The sequence below is a fragment of the Candoia aspera genome, chromosome 14, assembly GCF_035149785.1.
Source record: "Candoia aspera isolate rCanAsp1 chromosome 14, rCanAsp1.hap2, whole genome shotgun sequence".
NCBI classification, from domain to species: Eukaryota; Metazoa; Chordata; class Lepidosauria; order Squamata; family Boidae; genus Candoia; species Candoia aspera.
Window position 1 is genome coordinate 14,554,203 of NC_086166.1, and position 20,047 is coordinate 14,574,249.

Below are 20,047 nucleotides of genomic sequence, written 5' to 3' on the forward strand. Positions count from 1 at the left end.
CTTAGTGGCATGCATAGTCAAAGCCAACAGGCTCTTTCTGGTTTACAGGTCCTTATGTCTTTTTCATCTTCCTTTTCTATGAATGTATTTAAGCCCTTTAAAGGCCTTTGGAGCAGGTAACTTCCATACCTTGTTTAAATCAACAAGTGTCCTAACAGTCAGGAATAGGTCTCTAGTGTTTTATTACTGCTACATTAGACAGAAAATCCTAACAAACTGAAGAAGCGTGGGAAAAACCCAGACAGATAAACCCCAAAAGTTAAGGCGGGTCTGATCTGTGTCTCTTTGAATGGCTGCTCAACTCCTCACTACTACGCATGCGTTTTCCCCCCTGGATAGGGGCCCCCTCCTGCTCGCCATCAGTGCTCATGACATCAAGCCTCCATAGGCTTCCCTAAATTCTTTGGGGCTCCCTTCTGAGAAATGCTCTACAAGGTTTATTCAGCAAACTGGCTTTCCTCCCAAGCGCCACCTCCGATTTTGACATCCTTGTGCAGGCCTACAAGCCATTCAGCTGTCGCATCAGCAGGTTCCCAAGGACACCATTGGGGAGCTTCTCCAGCAGAACATGAAAAACCTAAACTGGCTAATTAAGTAGGGACATGGGGGGGGGGGGGGGTTGAGTTTTGCCTACTCTCTGGATTTCTCATCTGATTACAAAATGTTTGTGTTGCAGGGGGGCTACGCTGCCTATCGGTATGCCCAGCCTACTACAGCTACCGCCACTGCCTACAGTGATAGGTAAGATTTTCTTTCCTACTGAATAGATCCTTGACTCAGAAAACACAGCACTGAAGGGTCTTTGGACCTGCCTTGTCTTTTGTGTCACCATGATCTTTCCTTGCTTCATTCATAGCAAGAGCTTCTAGAGTTAAAATCCATGAATAGCCATTCCTAAGACTGTATTGTTCTTCTCCAGTGAGGGATCCTCTATGTCAGGGTTCCTCAACCTTGGCAACTCTAAGCTGTGCGGACTTCAACTCCCAGAATTCCCCAGCCAGCAAAGCTGGGAGCTGAAGTCCGCACAGCTTAGAGTTGCCAAGGTTGAGGAACCCTGCTCTATGTGTTCTGAATCCATGCCCATAATTATGGTAAATGATGTCCCACACGTATGGAGGGCACCAATTGGGGAAAGCTGGAACTAGGTGCTCCCATATTCATATATCATGGCAAAGTCAGCATGAAAACTATTCTCACAAGGGAAAAAAGAATTGTTTGCAAAAATGTGCCCATCAAGACATGTGCCCCAAAGCTATACATTAGGGAAATGGGTATGCACAAGCAGTAGAGGGTGCATGAAAATGCATCTGCATTTCATGTGGCATTTGAAAACATTTACAAGCTAGCACGAAAATTAGATGAAACCAACAGAGGATAGGAAAAGTGAGAAATGAAGATCTCCATCCCTCTTCTCTGCTATAGCCTTATTCCCACAACACATTTAAACCCTTAAGCCACTGAATCAGGTCTGTGTACCATAAGTGGGATGTACGTCTAAGTAAGCATGCATAGCATTAGGACTGTAACAGTATAATCCTATTTGTGCTCTATTGAAAAGTAAATTTTTAAGTGTCTCAAAATAGTTACTGAGGAGTTATCCTTATCTCTCACTCCTTTGAGTAGACATGCCAAAGACTGCACAAAACACACTTAATCTGGGTCCTGAATTAAGCCTTTTCTGAGCACATACAATGCACTTAACCATTAGCTAACTAAACAGGCTGCATTTGAATAAGACGGCAAGCCATAGACTTCACCTAAAGCAAGATTAACAGTAGCCATCTACCTTGGCATATTGTGCAAATGCAACCGCTGGGTTGTTCATCAACTAGGAAAAACTTCTGCAAACACAGTTATTGATTTTATCAGGAGAATTAAATCTGTCCTTCAGTGTCTCCCTCTGCAAACCCTGGAGTTTTTCACTGCTGCCTAGCTGGAAATTAACAGGAACATCACAGCATCAATGAATACCCAAGACAGTATTTGCAAAACTCCCAAATTAAATAATGGTTAAAATACTTGTAAAATTAAAGTAGCTGAAATCTCATAGAATTGTGAAATCTGGTGAGATCTGGTGATTAGTCTTGCAAATGGCATTGAAAAAAGAATTCCAATGTGTTGGAGGCAAGACTGCTGAATTCTTGAGATTTCTACATTAAAAAAAGAAAAATATTTTGAAGTATGTGGTACACAAAACATTTTCTATCTACATCCTACACCCTCGAAATAAATTCAAGAGAGATCGAATATGGTCATTTTAAATGCCAGGCTGAATGGAAAATTCCATTAGGAAAGAATAATAGTTCTTCTCTAGTTACAACTAAATCCAAATTCAGCGAGCAAGAGGGAGAGCGATACAGGAGAAAGAGGTTGGGATGTTAGGTCAGAGAGCTTTTTGCATTTCCATCACAAGATCAGGCACAGTGATTAGAACGGGGATCAAATTCCAGAGCTGTAGAGATCTACTGTATATGGAGGGCATTTTCAAGAAGCGTTACTGAATCTTGTTCTCTTTTGGGGAGGAGAGAAAAAAAGAGCCTCTAAAGTCTTGGGATGGGAGCATAGATTCTCAAAGTGCTGTTCATGGATCCGTTTCTTAAGAGAAATATATACATATATATATTTATGTGGAACAATGAATGTTGAAGCTCTGCATGCACTGTTGCCTTCCCAATGTGCTTATCATGTTCTGGCAGTGAAGACACACACACATGTTTGATGAATAAAATCAATTTGCATGAGCTGGCTGAGGCATGCTGGGTCTGACAGGTAAGCAAGTTAACCTATTTGTTTCATTTTGTTTTCCCGGACGTCCGGATTCTTAGCCATGTCACTCTGGTTCTGCTGTTTGTGCCTGATGTGCAGCTGGAGTTAGGCTTCGTTGTTGTTGTTGTTGTTGTTTTTTCCTCTTGAGGAAGATGGATTGCAATGGAGCACAGCTCGAGAGTTCACATTTCATTTCCACAAAGGTGTGTCATTGAGCATGTGGTTGCTAAAAGTATTTCCTCTGTGAGCGTGCAGTGCTGAGAAGATGGCTGGGTCATCAAGAGCAAATCCCAAAGAGGTCTCGCCATGACTTAGAGACAAAGCAGGCAAGAAAAGTAGAACAGTTTCAACATGGGGACCCAGGTCTCAGGAAATATTCTCCAGATCTCCCTCCCAAGGTGCTCTGCGGAAACAAAGGAGGACTGCATGGTGGGCTGGGTTCATCAGGGGATGTCCATCAACTGCAGTTTCCTGACCGCATTAAAAGCAGTGTGCAGGAATGGAACAAAGGGTTAATAAGACTAACAAGTTCATTTCAGAGCATAGGGGAAATACTATCTCTAACTTTGTTGGTTACATATAACATGAGATTTTGATGCAGCCAATAGTAACATAGGTCCTATGTTTATAAAGATATTAAACTGTGGAATGCACACACATTAGGATATGGCAGAGAACCCACAACTGTGCATTCTCTCTCTGTGCCCCCCTGGTGAGCTCTCCTGCAAAGGGTTGTTGTTCTACTGGTTGATCAAGTGATGCCAGCTGAGCAACCCCATCTGTATTTCCTCTAGGACCACCAAGCAATTTGCATAAGGAACCTCAGACCTGGTGCTCATAGGCAAGGCATGGCAAAAACATGCTCAGCTGGAATTTCATGGTGGATAGGAATATGCATGCAATAGCTGGTGTGCAGGTGGGGGAGCTGCACTGCCATTAGTTTCTCATGAGGAAGAGAAGATGCCCTTGTCTCCACTTCTGCAAGGCATAGGGCAATGCATAATTGATAAAGTACAAACCTTTGGCAGCCATTAGCACCCACTATCCTAATCTATTATCCCAAGGACCAAGACATCATTCCAGATTTACCCTACAAAAACTCAATGCATCACAAGTTGCAGGCTCTGGGGAGATAAAGTGTGAAATGTCTACAATCAAAATCATTGTGGAGCCCCAATCCACATACGAAACACCGTGCCATCAGGAGAGACTGCAAGGATTGAAAAGCGGGGAGTGGGGCGGAATATCCCATTTGTGAATGAAGTAGTCCTTCAGTTGCAGAGCAGAGTGCATTGGAGAATAGACAGGCAGTGCTGCTGGGGCTGGATTGGGTGAGAGCAGGCATGTGTCCTTGGTAAAATGCAATGGCTTCCACAATCCAACTTTCCAGTTTCACTAATTCGGTCCAGAGAATTCCACATACATCCTAGGAAGGGACTGTAGATCTGTTCCAGTGTATTTAGAAAGGCCAAGATTAAGAGGGAACCTTCTCAGATTTGCCCTCCCATTTCTCCTACCATTCAAGGTGAATTTGGAACAGGGATGTGCAAAAGTGCTACAGGTAGATAAGGATAAAAGTCCCCATGGAATCAGCAAAAATGCAATGTTTTGAGTCCTTTCCAGTGTGCAAAAGCAGATCAAGCTGCTCACAACGATAGGATTTTCTGAACACATTCATGGTCCATCCTTCTGAATTTCACAAGCACCCTTACTTTGTAATTATCCTGTAGAAAAAGCTTGTCGTTCTTCTTGCATTCTGCTTATGGAGAGGAAGGCAGCTGAACCCCATCACTAGGCCAAGGTATTGTGGGGCTCAGTAACATAGCAAGAATTCAGTCAGGGCAAATTCCGAGGTGCCTTGGCATTCAAAATATTTCCCCCCTGCTCCTCTAGCCCTACATTTTCAGTTTTCTGCATTGTTTAATGTGTGTGCAGGGTCCCCAGAGTTCTGCCTTAGAACCCTTTTTCAGATCCCAATCTTACTTATTTATATATTCTGGCATTCTTCAAAGCAACCTGCTTGGGATTCTCAGGCAGTCTGTAGCCGTGTTCAGGCAATTGTCCCATGTACAGGTCAATCCGGGAGAAGCCGTGACTTCTCCACACCATGTTTCAGTGGGGTCATTAGGTTTTCATCATGATTATCTGCAACCAGGAGCCCGTGCAGAGATGTGTGCAAACCTCTGGCTCACCCTCGTAGATTGCCTGTGCTGTTAGCCAAGGCTGTGCAAATCTCACCTTGCAGACTAGAGGAATGCTATACTGACATTCCTTTGATTTCCCTCAAGGTTCCTCAGATCTTTTTTATCTGAGGGGAAGTTTCCCAATCTTTTTCTGGAGAACACTTAAACATAATTTTTGGAATATGCCTCTCCTTTCAGAATCTCCCTGGGCTTATCTAAGAACTCCTCAGATGAATTAGCGTGCTGCGTTCTGAAGAGGAACCCTGAGATTTTGTTTCAGATATTGGTGAGACCACTAGCACCAAACCTGGGCAGTTCAGTAATTAATCAATCTCCCCAATCTCTTTGTCCAGGAATAACTGCTTCTCAGGATCCCCGGATGGATACATCTCCTGGTATAACACTATTTTCACTCTGTCCCAACCTTTGCGTTTTCCACATCCTTCCATCTGAACATACTTTAGAGCATGGGTCAGGGACAATGGATCTTTCAAGGCTGTTAGATTTCAACCCCACCATGGCTTACAGTGCTATGCAGCACTGAAGCTTGGTGTAAGCACAGTAAACTTGGAACAGCATCGACAGTATTTACATTTTCCCATTTAATGAGTTTACTTCACTTCTGAGAATCTGGCTGACAACACAATGAAATATTGTCAAAACCAGCCGAATCAGGTAATTAACAATGCAAGAGTCGCTTCCTCTATTTTTGAATTATAAATTATCCCTGGCATGCTAAACATTCAAATTCTCTCTTTATGTATAATTAGAATCACATTAATATCAGTCATTTGCATAATCATAGGTACTTTAAGTGGATTTAGTTTATTTGAGTATTATTGAGGGGGGATGTATTTGAATGTGCGTATCCCCAGCAGAATAAAGATTTTTTATGGTTAGTTGCAAATCCATAAAATTTTCTTTTCTTTCACTCTGTCTAGGAGAAAGTATAAAACTACTTTAAATAAACAACCTATGCAAAGAATACTTTGCAACCTGACACTTTATGCAAACATGGATTCTTCAAATTATATTTTAGTTGCTAAGTAGTTGATTCTGTTTATTAACTTTCTAGTATATTTCCACATCCAAAGAAAGATATGGATTTTGTATCTGCCTGAATTAATTTCTGCATTCCTTGAGGATATTGGTCCCTTCTAAATAGTAAGGTGACAAAACTTTGCAAAAACATCTTTTCTTCCCGGTTTAACCTTCCCTTCGTGTCCTTTGCTGTAAGTTTATAGTATTTTAGAGTAATTATTTCCCCCAGCCACCTCTTATCATTTTGTAATTATTTTGAAGCAACTAAGGAAAATACATAGTACATATGCACACAATTCTGGAGGAAATAATAAGATAAAAAGAATTCCTATAAAAACATATTTTATTGCTGGGATATAATCCAGAATCATTAGTCTGTGACAAGATTCTACCATAAATTTTTAAATAAGGTGGAGCAATTTCTGACTGGATGCACAGGTTTTGTATAAGGGAACAGGAGATTAAGTGTGAAAATGTGGAATTCTGAAGTGAATGAACCGTAGAATAACAAGAGGTTACAATGATATCCAATAGTATCCCTGTCTGTCATACTCAGTGATATTGCTGAACCCAAAATTTGCATAAGTTTGACCAACCACAAAAAGTGTTAATGAAAGAAGAGGCATTCCCAATATGGAATAAGATGTGTGGTAGATGATGTTCCACAGTCTTAGCAATAACTATTTCTGAATGCTCAAAAATTAAGCAAAATATTTTTTTAACTTGCAAGCTCTGACTTGGTTCTTCACTTCCACCAAGAGAACGAAGCAACAGAGGAGTAGATTGGATGAATGGCAGATCTGGAGAAGAATTGTGACTTGCAATTCCAATATCATTTTGGATATAAAAAACAGTTGTGTCTGATTTTCACATGCTCTTTGCACATATTCACAGAAAAAAAAAGGCTGGCACCATTAAATGTGGTTCACCTGTAAGCTTCCTTTTGAGGGAACTTCAGAATTGCTTTCCACTGTTGGACCTTCCCACCAGTGAGGAATAAGGCTAGAGACCTTTTAGCAGTCTCCATCATTGTCCCTTTGGGGGACCCTGAGAAGAAGAGAAATCCTGTCATTCTCTGCTACAGCATCTAGAAATAAGCACAAACTGGAAACATGCCCCTTTGCAATCAACCTACTTTCAGAAAAGAGAATGGGCACAGAAGTGAGTGTGTGAGATGCCCCCAGGGAGGGACGAGATCTGACCAAAAGTTCAGGTGGTGCTCTTCAGGATATAGGGCTGGTCTCCGCATGGCAGTGGAGTGTATTGTCATGTTGTCATTGCATGATCACTTGATGTATTGATAGAGTGTCTGTAACATGGTTACCAGATTTTGACAGATCCATCACATTGACTCTGGGAATGGCTTGCTTGAATTAACCCCAAAGGCAGGCTTCTTTCATGTTGACTGGCTACCCCCATCCCTCTCTCTGTTTTATGATCAGATCCATTGCATCTTGGAAGAGCATAAGAGGATGATTCTTTCTGGCATAAGAATGTGAACTGTAAAAATAGGTGGGATTGGGAATGGGTATCTGTGGTGCCTCACAATCAAGCCTCCATCTTGAAAGATGAGGGATCTTCCCATCTATACTATTTTATACATTTGTGGTAGAGACTTGAGAATTTGTACAGTCCCTGCTTCCTCCCCCCAACAATTCTCTGGGCCCAAGGAACATGATGAGTCCAGGCATTTATGCATTTATGCCGCTTAATAATGCTTGGATATATGATATGGATATAATTAATATTGGCTTGTGAAAGTAGTTTGTTTTCTTTCCCCACACCCATTGTAGAGTTGCAGCACTAATACTGTATTCTGATTATTACATTGTCATCAGGCCTTGATGGAGCCCAAGGCAGAAAACAAAGGGGTTTCCCCATGTTCTTACTTTAAGGGATTAGACAGACCATGGCTGAATTTGGATGTCCTCATATCATGCCCTGATATGAGGCTGCGGTGATCAAGACGTTGAGTCAGAGGACCATTAAGGTCAGCAGCTTGGCAGTTCGAAACCCGAAAGCGTGAGCCGCATGACAGAGTGAGCTCCCGTCAACTTGTCCCAGCTCCTGCAAACCTAGCAGTTCGAAAGTATGCAAATGCAAGTAGATAAATAGGTACCACTTCGGTGGGAAAATAACAGGGACATGAAAGGAGCCCCCTCGGGCATCCCCCAGGCAACGGTGAGGTCACCGGCAAAACCTCTCAATACAGAAGCACCTTGGTAGGTGCTTCTGACACGAAAAAAAAATGCCTGATCAAGTAGCCCTAGGACTCTGAAGCACTGTTTCTAGCTAGCAGCAAGGGAAACATTGGTTTGCTTTGCAAGTCAAGGTGTGAATTGCAGTGTAATTGCATTTCAATATTCCAGTGTGTCCACATTTTGCCATGTAATATTTGTTCTCTAATATATACATTTTTGGTTTGGTTTAGTTTGGTTTTGGTTTTACATTATCAGACATACAGTGTATGCATGAGTGAAAACAAAAGTACAAAATGCATTATGTTAGATAAAATTGCTTAGAAAGAATGTGATCTGCAACTGTTGGGCAGCTCAGAAATGCAGAATGTACGTATGTATGTGGAGAAATACCTATGGAGAGAGAGAATGAAAGGGACATGAAAATACTTATGCATTTCTGTGCAGATCAAAACACCCTAAATAAATTAAGATGAATCAAATGTCGGATTAGAAGAGTGAAAGACTAAACTAAAACTGATAGATAGATCCATTCCTGCTTCTAGAACTTTCTGAGTACGGGAGGAAGCGGAAAATCACAGCAACAGCCATAGCTAAAATCAGTTTTATTAGGGTTGTCCAATCTGGGCACCTTCCCAATGCATGGACTTCGACTCCTAGAATTCTCAGTAATGGTCATGCTGGCTGAGGAATTCTAGGAGTTGAAGATCATCAGACTTGGAGTTACTGAGTTTGAGAAACACTGGTACAATTGATAGTAGTCTCACTATCAAAAATGAGTCACATGAATATTTCCTGAAGGAATTGCCCCAGTCTCTTGAGATGGGGGAGCAGATACTGCTGTACTGGTTCTGTTCTACTCTGTGCAGCTGAATTTCCCCACGTCTCAGTGCATATGTCTGCAATGAGCAGGTAGACAGTTCAGTTCCAATTGAATTTGAATCACTGGTTCTGTTCAAATTCTGTTTGTTCCGATTTATCAAGTCCAGTTGATTTGGAAAATAGATTTGATGGTTTGATTCAGCTTAGCTGAGATAGATGATAGATAGATAGATAGATAGATAGATAGATAGATAGATAGATAGATAGATAGATAGATAGATATGATTGATAGAGATAGTGTAATGATTGCCTATTCTAAACACCATCAGACTCATAAGCAGGATCACAAAGATATCTGATTTATTAAAGAGTAGTATGCAGGATCACAAAGAAAGCTGAGAATGATAAAAGTGTGCCAAATGCAAACTAAAAAACCCTCGGTACAAACATTTTCATTCCAATTTCCCCCCTGAAATTACTGTAGTTCATAATTCATAACCCCCTTCTAACTCAAATTGGGGACAGGGAGAAGGCCAGGCAGGTGGCCATTACACACCACTTCATCCTTTGATCTACCCAACACTAGCCCACTCATTGCAAGTATTCATTTTCGAAATACAGTAGTTCATCCCAAAGGAACGTGGCATTTGACTTAGTTTCCCACTCCTGCTGCACCAACCTTCCCTAACCCACCACCTTCCAGCTACACTGGACTTCAGCTCCAATAACTGGAAATGCTGGTTGGGAATATGGAAGATTTAAGTCCCTGGAAGCTCCCTCATCTTTAGCATCCTAAAGACTCTGTAAGGATTGCCTATTCTAAAACACCATGAGACTCATAAGCAGGATCACAAAGATATCTGATTTATTAAAGAATAGTATGCAGGATCACAAAGAAAGCTGAGAATGGAAAAAGCGCGCCAAATGCAAACTAAAAAACCCTTGGTACAAACGAGATCCCTCCCCCCATAGAATCTTCCCAGGCTCACAATCCCAGGCGCTCCGAACGGCTCCTGATGGTCCGCGGGAAAAGTCCTTGAGCAGAGCACATAACCCAAACACATTCCATTGAAATGAACATAGATACAGAGCTTGGCACAAGGTTTCCCAGCAGCTCCCTCCCACCAGAAACACACGTCAGCACCATGGCATGTGAAAGGTTACGATGTACAATGCACATTGAAACAGTGAACATGACAGATAGATTTGTACTGAATCATCAAATGAGATTATCATCTATAGATGATAATCTCATTTGATGATTCAGTACAAATCATTGATTTGATTCAGAAAGTGCCTTGATAGAACACTCTTTCCCTGCTTAAATAGAGTGTGCCTTCAAAAATGGCAATTTGCTATCAAATGTTGATGGTGCAATCAAGGAAATTAGGGTTAGAATTAAGGTTAAACCCATTCCTTCAAGAACTGTAGAATGTAATGGGAGCATATCCTACAGTGCCTCAGCAGCAGGTCTCAACACCTGGAAAACTTTGCTGAGCTCAGAAGCTGGCCCAAATCAGGCCTACCTAGGAGGGCTGTGCAACTCTTTGAAAATAATTCAGAAAAGGTGCTTCAGTTATATGATGGCATCAACATAGCACCTGCCTTTTTTCCCCAGGATCAACCAGCTGCCATGTGATGGTGGGAAAAAAAATTGCAAACCTTGAATAGCTTGGAGCACTTGTTTGGATCTCAATGTTACACAGCTCTACTGATGGCTAACTGGCCAGGAAAACCTCAGGGAATCCCTAACCTGTAGATTAGATTAGAAAGTATAAAAAAAAAAAAATCTCAGAAAAAGTCAACAGCAAATCATGAAGAAGACAACAACATTCTACATTTTGTCAAAGAATAACTTAAAGGTGTCCTTGAAGTCGGTAAGAGTCACATTTTCATTGTATATCTTCCCTTACAAAGATCAGCCCTGTCTGTCAATAGCTATCTAATCCAGGTTGGATTAAAGATAAATCATGCCATGAATGGAGTACAGGGTGCCTCATATTCATGGTTTGTACTAGGTAAAAGTTTCACAGTCCACCTTGTTGCAGCCCACTGAAATATTTACATTTAAATTAAATGGATTTCTATATTGTTATCTAGATACTTATCAACTAATGTGCCCTATAAAGATTTGGCCTTTCTCTTCTCTGTTTTGATGGTGCATTTCCCCATTTTTTTAAAAAAAAATATTTGTATAATTTTTACTTTACTATTTTGCCATGGAGCACCTTGAATCTGTATAGCTCAGCTATTACTTGGCAGGGAGGCTCATGTTCTGGATGGAATTAACTCCCTGCAAACTTACTTTTAGGATCAGAAAAAGAAAATTTAATTGTGTGCACTAACAAAATGCTTGCAGGAAGGAAAATAGAAGTACAGAATTAACACTCTCCTTTGATGTATTTTTTATTCCTGGTATATCAATGCATCCTAGGAACATGTAGCTAAGAATCATCAGATGCTCCTGCACTTGCCAGTTTCAAGCCAGAACAAGTTACAAAAAGTCAAAACACGTGACTTTACCTGTAAAAAACAAGTGTTTAATTCAGGGCTTCCACAATAATTTGCTACCAGGAGCCAACTTCTTTGCAGACACATCTAGAATGTTTTGAAAAAGCTTCTTCTCATGCCAGATGCAGATGAGGGACCACACAGACCATTCGGGATAACTTTTTTTTTTAATCCATTGTTGTTTATTCATTCAGTCACTTCCGACTCTTCATGACTTCATGGACCAGCCCACGCCAGAGCTTCCTGTCAGTCACCAACACCCCCAGCTCCCCCAGGGACGAGTCCGTCACCTCCAGAATATCATCCATCCACCTTGCCCTTGGTCGGCCCCTCTTCCTTTTGCCCTCCACTCTCCCTAGCATCAGCATCTTCTCCAGGGTGTCCTGTCTTCTCATTATGTGGCCAAAGTGTTTCAGTTTTGCCTTTAATATCATTCCCTCAAGTGAGCAGTCTGGCTTTATTTCCTGGAGGATGGACTGGTTTGATCTCCTTGCAGTCCAAGGCACTCTCAGAATTTTCCTCCAACACCACAGTTCAAAAGCATCTATCTTCCTTCTCTCAGCCTTCCTTATTTTTAATGCATACATAAAACTAAATATCAAGGAGAAAGTTTCTGGTGTAGTTCTCCCTCAGTGTGGTTCTCTGGGTGAAGGGCAATTTTTTAAAAAAGTTTTCTACATAGCAAACATATTTTACTACGTCATCTGCTGTTTGACACAAACCACATCATTTGTCAACCACATCTACATTTTGCTTTCCTGCCTAGTGGGATTATTTTGCATTCAGCAGAATTAAGTAATGATCCAGTACCACTGCCAGCAGAACAGAATGAAAACGAGAGAACTTGGCTGAAATTTTGCTGGAATAAAGTTAGGTCTGTTTGATTTTGAATTGTCAGGAAAGAGGAGGAGGAGAGGAGGAGGATTCCTAGTATGAAGGACCATAACCCAGTGGAGGTCCCACACTTCAATACTAGAAAATCTCATCTTCCAGGAAATAACCAAGGCAAACTGGTGCTGCTTATGAAATTTGAACCATAATTCCCACGATCTCTTATCACTGGCCACACTGAACACAGTTAATGTAAATCAAAACCCAAAGCATATAGTGGGCACTATGTTGGCTATTTCTCCCTTGGAGAGCTATGCCGGTTGTAAGAAGTCAGACTTCCCTGGTGATAACAATGCTGCCCATGTTCAGAAGTCCCCAGGCAACATGTTTCCGGCAACCTCAGAAATGTATCTGGAAGTTTCAGCTCAAGTTCTGTCCTTCTAATTATTTCATTCTTACTTTTCTTTAAGTGGATGCACTGCATAGCAATGTAATCATTGAAATCAGCATTCTCTCCAGAAGAAGAAAAGCAAGGGTACAATAGGTCTTCTGCTTATTTTTTTTAAACATGTTTTTGTGTATGTAGATTTTAGGGCTGTGCAGAGCTTCCGAATAGAGATTCCATTTTAAGGCAGTTCTATTGGATGACTTTCTAAATCAGCTCAACTGTTGGGATCAAATAATTGGATCACATTAGATGCCTCATTTGGAAAGGATATTGGAAAATGCAACCTTTTTTTTTCAAAATTGAGTCAAATTGGATCCAATTGATTAGATTCCAAGCAAACCAACCCTATGAACTGGATTGGAGTCAATCTGTACACCCTTGTTTGAGGATCATCATTATTTAAATGCAGGTCCCTGGGATTATACCCACTTGTGCAGCACTAGCTAGATGTCTTGGATGGTGCAAAACCTCCATCCACTATTGGGAGTAATGGAAGTTATCAGTCATTACATCTGGAAGCACCAAATTGGGGAAGAAAGGAATAAAATGTATCTATATAGCTGAGTCAATGTTCTGATTCATCATAAGATTGAATTATATATCTGGGCCATGCAATAATTTTTGCAACATCACAGTTTGAGGAAAACCTCACATTTAATTTTACCAATTTTTATTTACTACTCTAATCCTGTACACAGCTTAGCAGCAGCCATAATTATATATAATTAAATGCTCAGAAAGATACCTGGCTTTAGTGATGTGACCTTGTCCTATCCTTTGCCATTGGCCTTCAATGCTGTTTAAGCCTACCTGAGGATTTCTTTAAAACCATATTTGGAAGCAAACCAACTTGATTGGCACTGCAACTAATGTGTGGCTTAAAATCCAGTTATTCTTCTGATCCTGCGCTTCTTCAAATTTTGCAATGCAATTTGAATGGCCTTAAAAATACAGAGGGAAAAAAGGACATGTTAAACATAAAATGCACATCATAAATCCTTGACTGTGATTCTCCCTTAAGCTAATGCACTGGGAGGATCTGGGGAAGGGGATGCACCTCATCAGGGATTTCAACCTTAGTAATATCCTAGAGCAAGTTTGGTGTAGTGGTTAAGGCACCAGGATAGAAACTGGGAGATCGTGAGTTCTAGTCCCACCTTAGGCACAAAGCCAGCTGGGTGACCGTGGACCATTCACTCTCTCTCAGCCATAGGAAGCAGGCAGTGGCAAACCCCTTCTGAACAACCTTGCCAAGAAAACTGCAGAGACTTGTCTAGGCAGTCTCTGAGAATCAGACATGACTGAACGGATTAAAAAAAAAAGTGACATCCTTGGGTTGTGCCAGGAAATATCAAAGGATGTTCAGCCATGGGTAGGTCTAAGGGAATCAGTATGCCTAGGGTGAGTCTCACTCTCATTTAAATGTTCTTACATGTTGTATTATTTGTTTTAATGAGAAGCTGGCATACTGCAAAGCACCAGCCTTTAGAATAATGTTTATTTAGGTGCAACCAGCATTCTCAGATAAAACAGAGAGAGGGAAAGGAGGAAAAGGTTGGTGACACAGTGAGGGAAAAGACAAATAATTTTTGCCCTTCAGTCTCCCCTGCACTTGCTGTCCTCAGAAGAAGGGTTTTTGTTTCTGTGGTTTTTTGTTTTTTGTTTAGAAAAATCCACTCCTTCTCCTGACCACTTCCATGGTTTCTCAGCTTGTACCCTCTGTGTGAACAAGTAGTGAAGGAGGAGAGGAGTTGCCATTGAGATGCCTGTAGGTGCCTTAGAATGCCAAATGTTGTCCCTCAACCTGCTTTGAATGCCGTATTATAGAAAAATGGCAATTTATGACAGTATCATAACTTTGGGGGCATCCTGTATTAGAGAACAGATGGAACCATGCTTTTGCCAGCTTGCTGGCATTAATTATTTGTTGATTGTGCAATTTATTCCCACCTCAATCTGGAGGGACTCTAGGCAGTTTAGAGATGATTTACTCATCCCATCTTCTCAGGAGCATGTCTTATTCTTCTAGCATAGAAACCGTTCATAGCAGCGATATGCTAATCAGCTGAGATCCTATCTGAATTTGCCACTCAGGTCAGTATAGGTTTGCCAGTTGATTCAGATCTGCTATCCAATTAGATTTGAATTTGCCATCAAAAACCTTCTTTTCAAATCTTTGATTTAAAAGAAGTGAATCAACTGGTCAAACTGTTTTGCCCCTTTGCTGCTAACATTGGATCCCAAGAATTACTTCAGTTGAATTGCCTTCAAACAAATTCTTCCAATAGAAGAACTTCTTAATTTTTTTCCCCCAGTTTTGTGGAACCGAATAAACATACGCTGTATATGCACAGATGGTCATTATAGGGACAACAAACTTCGTATCTGTCTGGTTGTGAGATAAATGCAGTATAATTTTTGTCTTCTGGTTATGGAAAATGTTGAAGAAGAAGAACCAAAAGTCTGTAGACCATACTAAACTGAACTTACTAGCGATTTTGACTCGATAAGATAACGTTGTAGAGATGAAAAAGCTAAAGTGAAGGAAATTTCCAGAAAAACTGTTCTCTGTCAATGATAGCAGAGAACCCCAGTAAGCTAGGTATTAACAGAGGAGACGCTGCATCAATAAAGGGAACGTTTCAGACTATAACATAACACTGTAACTTAATTTAACAGAATTGCTCACCGGAAATGTATGGCCTGCATTATTCTTATGGAGCTGCAAGCTAGGAGGAGGCGCCAAATCATGGTTTATTCAAAGGCACAGAGTCCTCTATAGCCTGTTGAATTGCCAAAACAATGGAGACCTGGTCCCACATGCCTAAATATTTAATGAAAGGGAAAGGAGGAGAAGCAAGGTAGATATTTTGTTCAGACACATTGCTACATAGGTAGACACATAACCATTCATTCATAGTGTGTGTGTTTTTTCCCTTTAAACAATGATTCTGCTATTTCATCAATATTTCTTGTATGAACTCAGGTGATTTCTCAGCATATTCAAACAATTCTGAATACTCATTGCCTCTTGTATGTTATCTAAGGCATCCAGCCAACACCAACATTGTTTGCTTGTTCCCATATCCTACAGACATGCGGTTGTGACCTGTGATTGTCTTCAGACACCGCACTCATTTTGTGGTGACTGTTCAGCCGTGTGTTAGCATGAGACTATACATGCCCAAACAGCCTGTATTCCCAAGATAAGATATAGTAGGAGACAGGTATCAAAAGACTGAAGCAAATGCTTGGGCACACAGGCTGAAATTTTCTGAAGTGGCAGGCAGCATGGTCCATTCTCATCTGCATGCACCAGGAATTCATTCATCTCTTGTTGGCTGTGCAATAAATTATCCATGCCACCTTCCATCTTTATTTTCACGAACCATTAATCACTTACATCCCCCTTCATTTAAAAATATGCAAAACATTGTACTGTCTTGGGGCTAGTTCATGTGTTTATGTTTGTTAGTTGAGAAGGGAAGCATCAAATCATATCTTGCACATCCAAATGAGCCTTCTAAAAGGAGTCAACTGGTTTGGGAAAAAACGATGACCAGGATTTGAGACTGAGGTGGAGAAAGACAGAAAGGCAGCTGTGCTGAGTGGAAAAAGAAGTGATCTGTAGCCTTAAGTACGGTGTTGGTTAAGGCAGTTTTAATAGGGGTAAACTGGAAGACATTTTTTTAAAATCGTCCTCCTGCCAAAGGCTTCACAGAAGAAGCAGGTGGAGAAAGGTGGCCATACATGCTGTTCCTAACTTATTTTAAAGTATTGTTTGGGGGATACATAAACTCCATAGGGGACTGATTTGGAACAACGTCAGTTCTTCCAAACTCCAGTAGCCAGTAACATCTCCTTTGCAGGCCACTGGCACCTGAATTCTTTTCCTAACTAGAGGAGAACTGCAGAGGGCCATCAACTGAAATCTTACCTATGTGATGTTCCAAATAAAGTTAGGGCAAATCCTGTCCACCTCATTTGGTAGCAAGTACTATTTTATTCCCCTGTGTCTTCCAGGAGGATCACATACATCTTAGAAAATACAATTTTTTTTTCACTTGAAAGGAGGATGTGACCTTGTAGGGGTGCTCTGCCCTCTTGTATTTCTTTTCAAGAAAGATTGCCGTGCAACATAGTTTGGTCACCCGACCATTGCATGTCATCTAGTTATTCTTTGAAAGAAAATTCAGAAAGATTGAGAGCTTTGTGCTGTGCAAATGAATAAAATAAAGTAACCTGAAGAAATGGTACCTCCAGTAAATTCCATAGTCATATTTCTATCTGTTTCCTTTAATTTACCCCCACCGCTTTTTTTAATCTGTCCCAGTTGTAAAAGTGGTGGGGACACGTTCCCCTTTGTGACAGCTGAAGAAAAGTCTTTCTGTCTTGGGCAGGTACTTTGGCTGGCCCAGTGGGAAATCTCTCCCCACCCCAGTAGTAGAGGATCTTTTGTGTTAACTTAGCTCCTGGTTTATGACTGGCCCACAAACACATCCCAGACAGCTTCCCACTATAGCTTAAAACAGCAGGAACTCCACAGTTCAGTGGTGTTTACTTGTGGAAGGTAATTTATTGTAAATAACATCCCTTTTCCATGTTACTTAAGTTCACCTACATGAACTTATTCTCTGATGAACTGAATGACAATATCTAGACCTGATTAGCATCAGCCTTCAGGTTCTGTTAGACCCTAGTTGACTCTGACCATGTTCGTTTCTGCATCTGCAACATGGAGATTTAAATAACAGGGGACTTGGAAATTGTGTATCAAATTCTGTCACTGCTGACTGTTTAGTAGGGTCCAGATTGTTTGAGATAGATTCCCATGACTGTTCCCCAACCGTATCCATTTATGTGGTCTGAATCCCCCTGCTTAATTCTGCTCACCATTTTCAAGCATCATTTTGAAGGACTACTGAGAGTCCATAGTCCTTCAGATGCTGCTAAATTGCAGTGCTGAGCAATGCTGGCATGAGGCTGCTGAGAATTGTTCAGCGACATCTGGAGGGCTACAGTTTCCCATATCTGTTTTAGTTCTTTCAAAAATGTAGGGTCAAATATGAATTCCTAATATTTGTTTTCTAATCATTGTTTAAAAGAAATTGAAGGACAGGGCCAATGACAGTCTGCCTATGGTAGTGCAGCTTCTCCCTGGAGCACTCATAAACTATATCAAAGAGCCAGTTTGGTCTAGTGGTTAAGGTGCTAGGCTAGAAACCAGGAGTCTGGGAGTTCTAGTCCCGCCTTAGGCGTGAAAGCCGGCTAGGTGACCTTGGGCCAGTCCCCCACTCTCAGCCCAAGAGCCAATCAGGCGTGGCAGGAGAGTTCTAGTCCCGCCTTAGGCATGAAAGCCAGCTGGGTGACCTTGGGCCAGTCCCCCACTCTCAGCCCAAGAGCCAATCAGGCATGGTACGAGAGTTCTAGTCCCGCCTTAGGCACGAAAGCCGGCTGGGTGACCTTGGGCCAGTCCCTCCCTCTCAGCCCAACCCACCTCACAGGGTTGCTGTTGTGGGGAAAATAGGAGGAAGAAGGAGTATTAGGTATGTTCGCCACCTTGAGTTATTTAGAAAAATAATAAAGGTGGGATAGAAAACAAACAAATAAATAAATAAATATCATGGCTTGCTAGAAGCTGCTGTCCTTGCAGTTCCTTTCCTGTTCCAAATAATCCAGAAGAATTGGAACTGAATGGTTTAACTCATCTAACATGGAACAAAACTGAAATGAGCAGGCAACTGAGCAGAATTCATTGCAACCTGCTCATGATTTCAACAGCTTCCATGCTGCTGTGCATATAAACCTACCACACTCATATTTTATGGTAACATTCACAGTGTGACAAGGAGGATCCTAATGCCTTGAAATAATTCTGTATTCCAGTATATTTACAAGCTGAATTGAAAAGTATAAAGCAGAAATGTACAACCTGAAGTCATAGGGCTACATATAGCCCCCTCCTGCAAAGCCTTGAGTGCAGTTTCTAAAATCTTTCCAAAAGTTGCCATCAAACTATAATTTTTAGTGTGAACGCAGCTGAAAACTAGTAAAACCATGGGGATAAACTGTTAACTGCAAGCATTAACTATTTTAATATTATAGAAATGTAAATAGGTATTAAATCAGACTTAGTTGAAGACTCAAGTGCCTAGTGGGACGCGGTGGCGCTGCGGGTTAAACCGCTGAGCTGTCGATCGGAAGGTCGGCGGTTCGAAACCGCGCGGCGGGGTGAGCTCCCGTTGCTCGTCCCAGCTCCTGCACACCAAGCAGTTCGAAAACATGCAAATGTGAGTAGATTAATTGGTACCGCTTCGGCGGGAAGGTAACGGCGTTCCGTGAGTCATGCTGGCCACATGACCCGGAAGTGTCCTATGGACAACGCCGGCTCCAAGGCTTTGAAACGGAGATGAGCACCGCCCCCTAGAGTCGGACACGACTGGACTTTACGTCAAGGGAAACCTTTACCTTTACCTTTACCAAGTGCCTACATACCTAATCATATATAAAGAGTTCTCCTAAAAGTAAACACACAGCCCAGCCTCTCAAAGGCCAATAGCTTCTCTGCTCTAGAAGATAAATTTCAGCATTTAGCTGAAACCTCATTTTTTCTGGGTGGTTCTTTGTCCATCTGCATAGAGGTGACTGTGGAGTAAGGCTTGGATACTTGGCCAACTCAGAGCACAAATTTGGGGGAGTCCTTTGTTCTTCTCCCTGACTGCTGTCTGCTACACAGTGAGGTATTTAGTATTTGTCAATGCACAACTCACATAGTACAGAACAGTCGCCTAAGCATGAGTGGTTAACTATGTGCATGGCTTATACGGCCAGCTATAACCTATTTCCGACTTGCTATTTCCCAATTCTACTTTCCCCCCTACATTTATCAGCCCAAAAGAAAATCCCGGGGAGTTTTGGAAGTTTAGATTAGAGTTCTATCTTATGTTAATTTGCTAGTAATGAAATCCTAGCTAAGATCTTATGTGTTGACTGGAATCAGAAAACACTGTGATGTGTCTTAAAATATTCCAGCTATATAGGATAAAATGGATTTTTGTAAATGAGAGTAAGAAGAGAAATATATGAAAAAGCCACTGGTCTGATACCAGTTTCAGCTGGTTAAGCTGAGAAACTAGGGCAGAGCCAAGTATGAAAGATGTGTTTGATTGCCTTCCAAAAACCCTCTAATCTGAAAATCCCCCCTCACATTTGCTCACCTATTGCATTTGAAAAACATAAGGAACATT

General features: G+C 41.3%; 1 protein-coding gene across 1 annotated transcript in view; it reads left to right on the plus strand.

Moving 5' to 3' along the window:
- The window catches only part of RBFOX1 (RNA binding fox-1 homolog 1), a 188,414-nt gene that overhangs the window by 134,269 nt on the left and 34,098 nt on the right, over window positions 1-20,047 (plus strand). Inside the window, exon 10 of the mRNA XM_063314589.1 lies at window positions 677-741. Within this exon, the coding sequence (XP_063170659.1) occupies window positions 677-741 (65 nt within the window). The remainder of the gene's footprint in view (window positions 1-676; window positions 742-20,047) is intronic.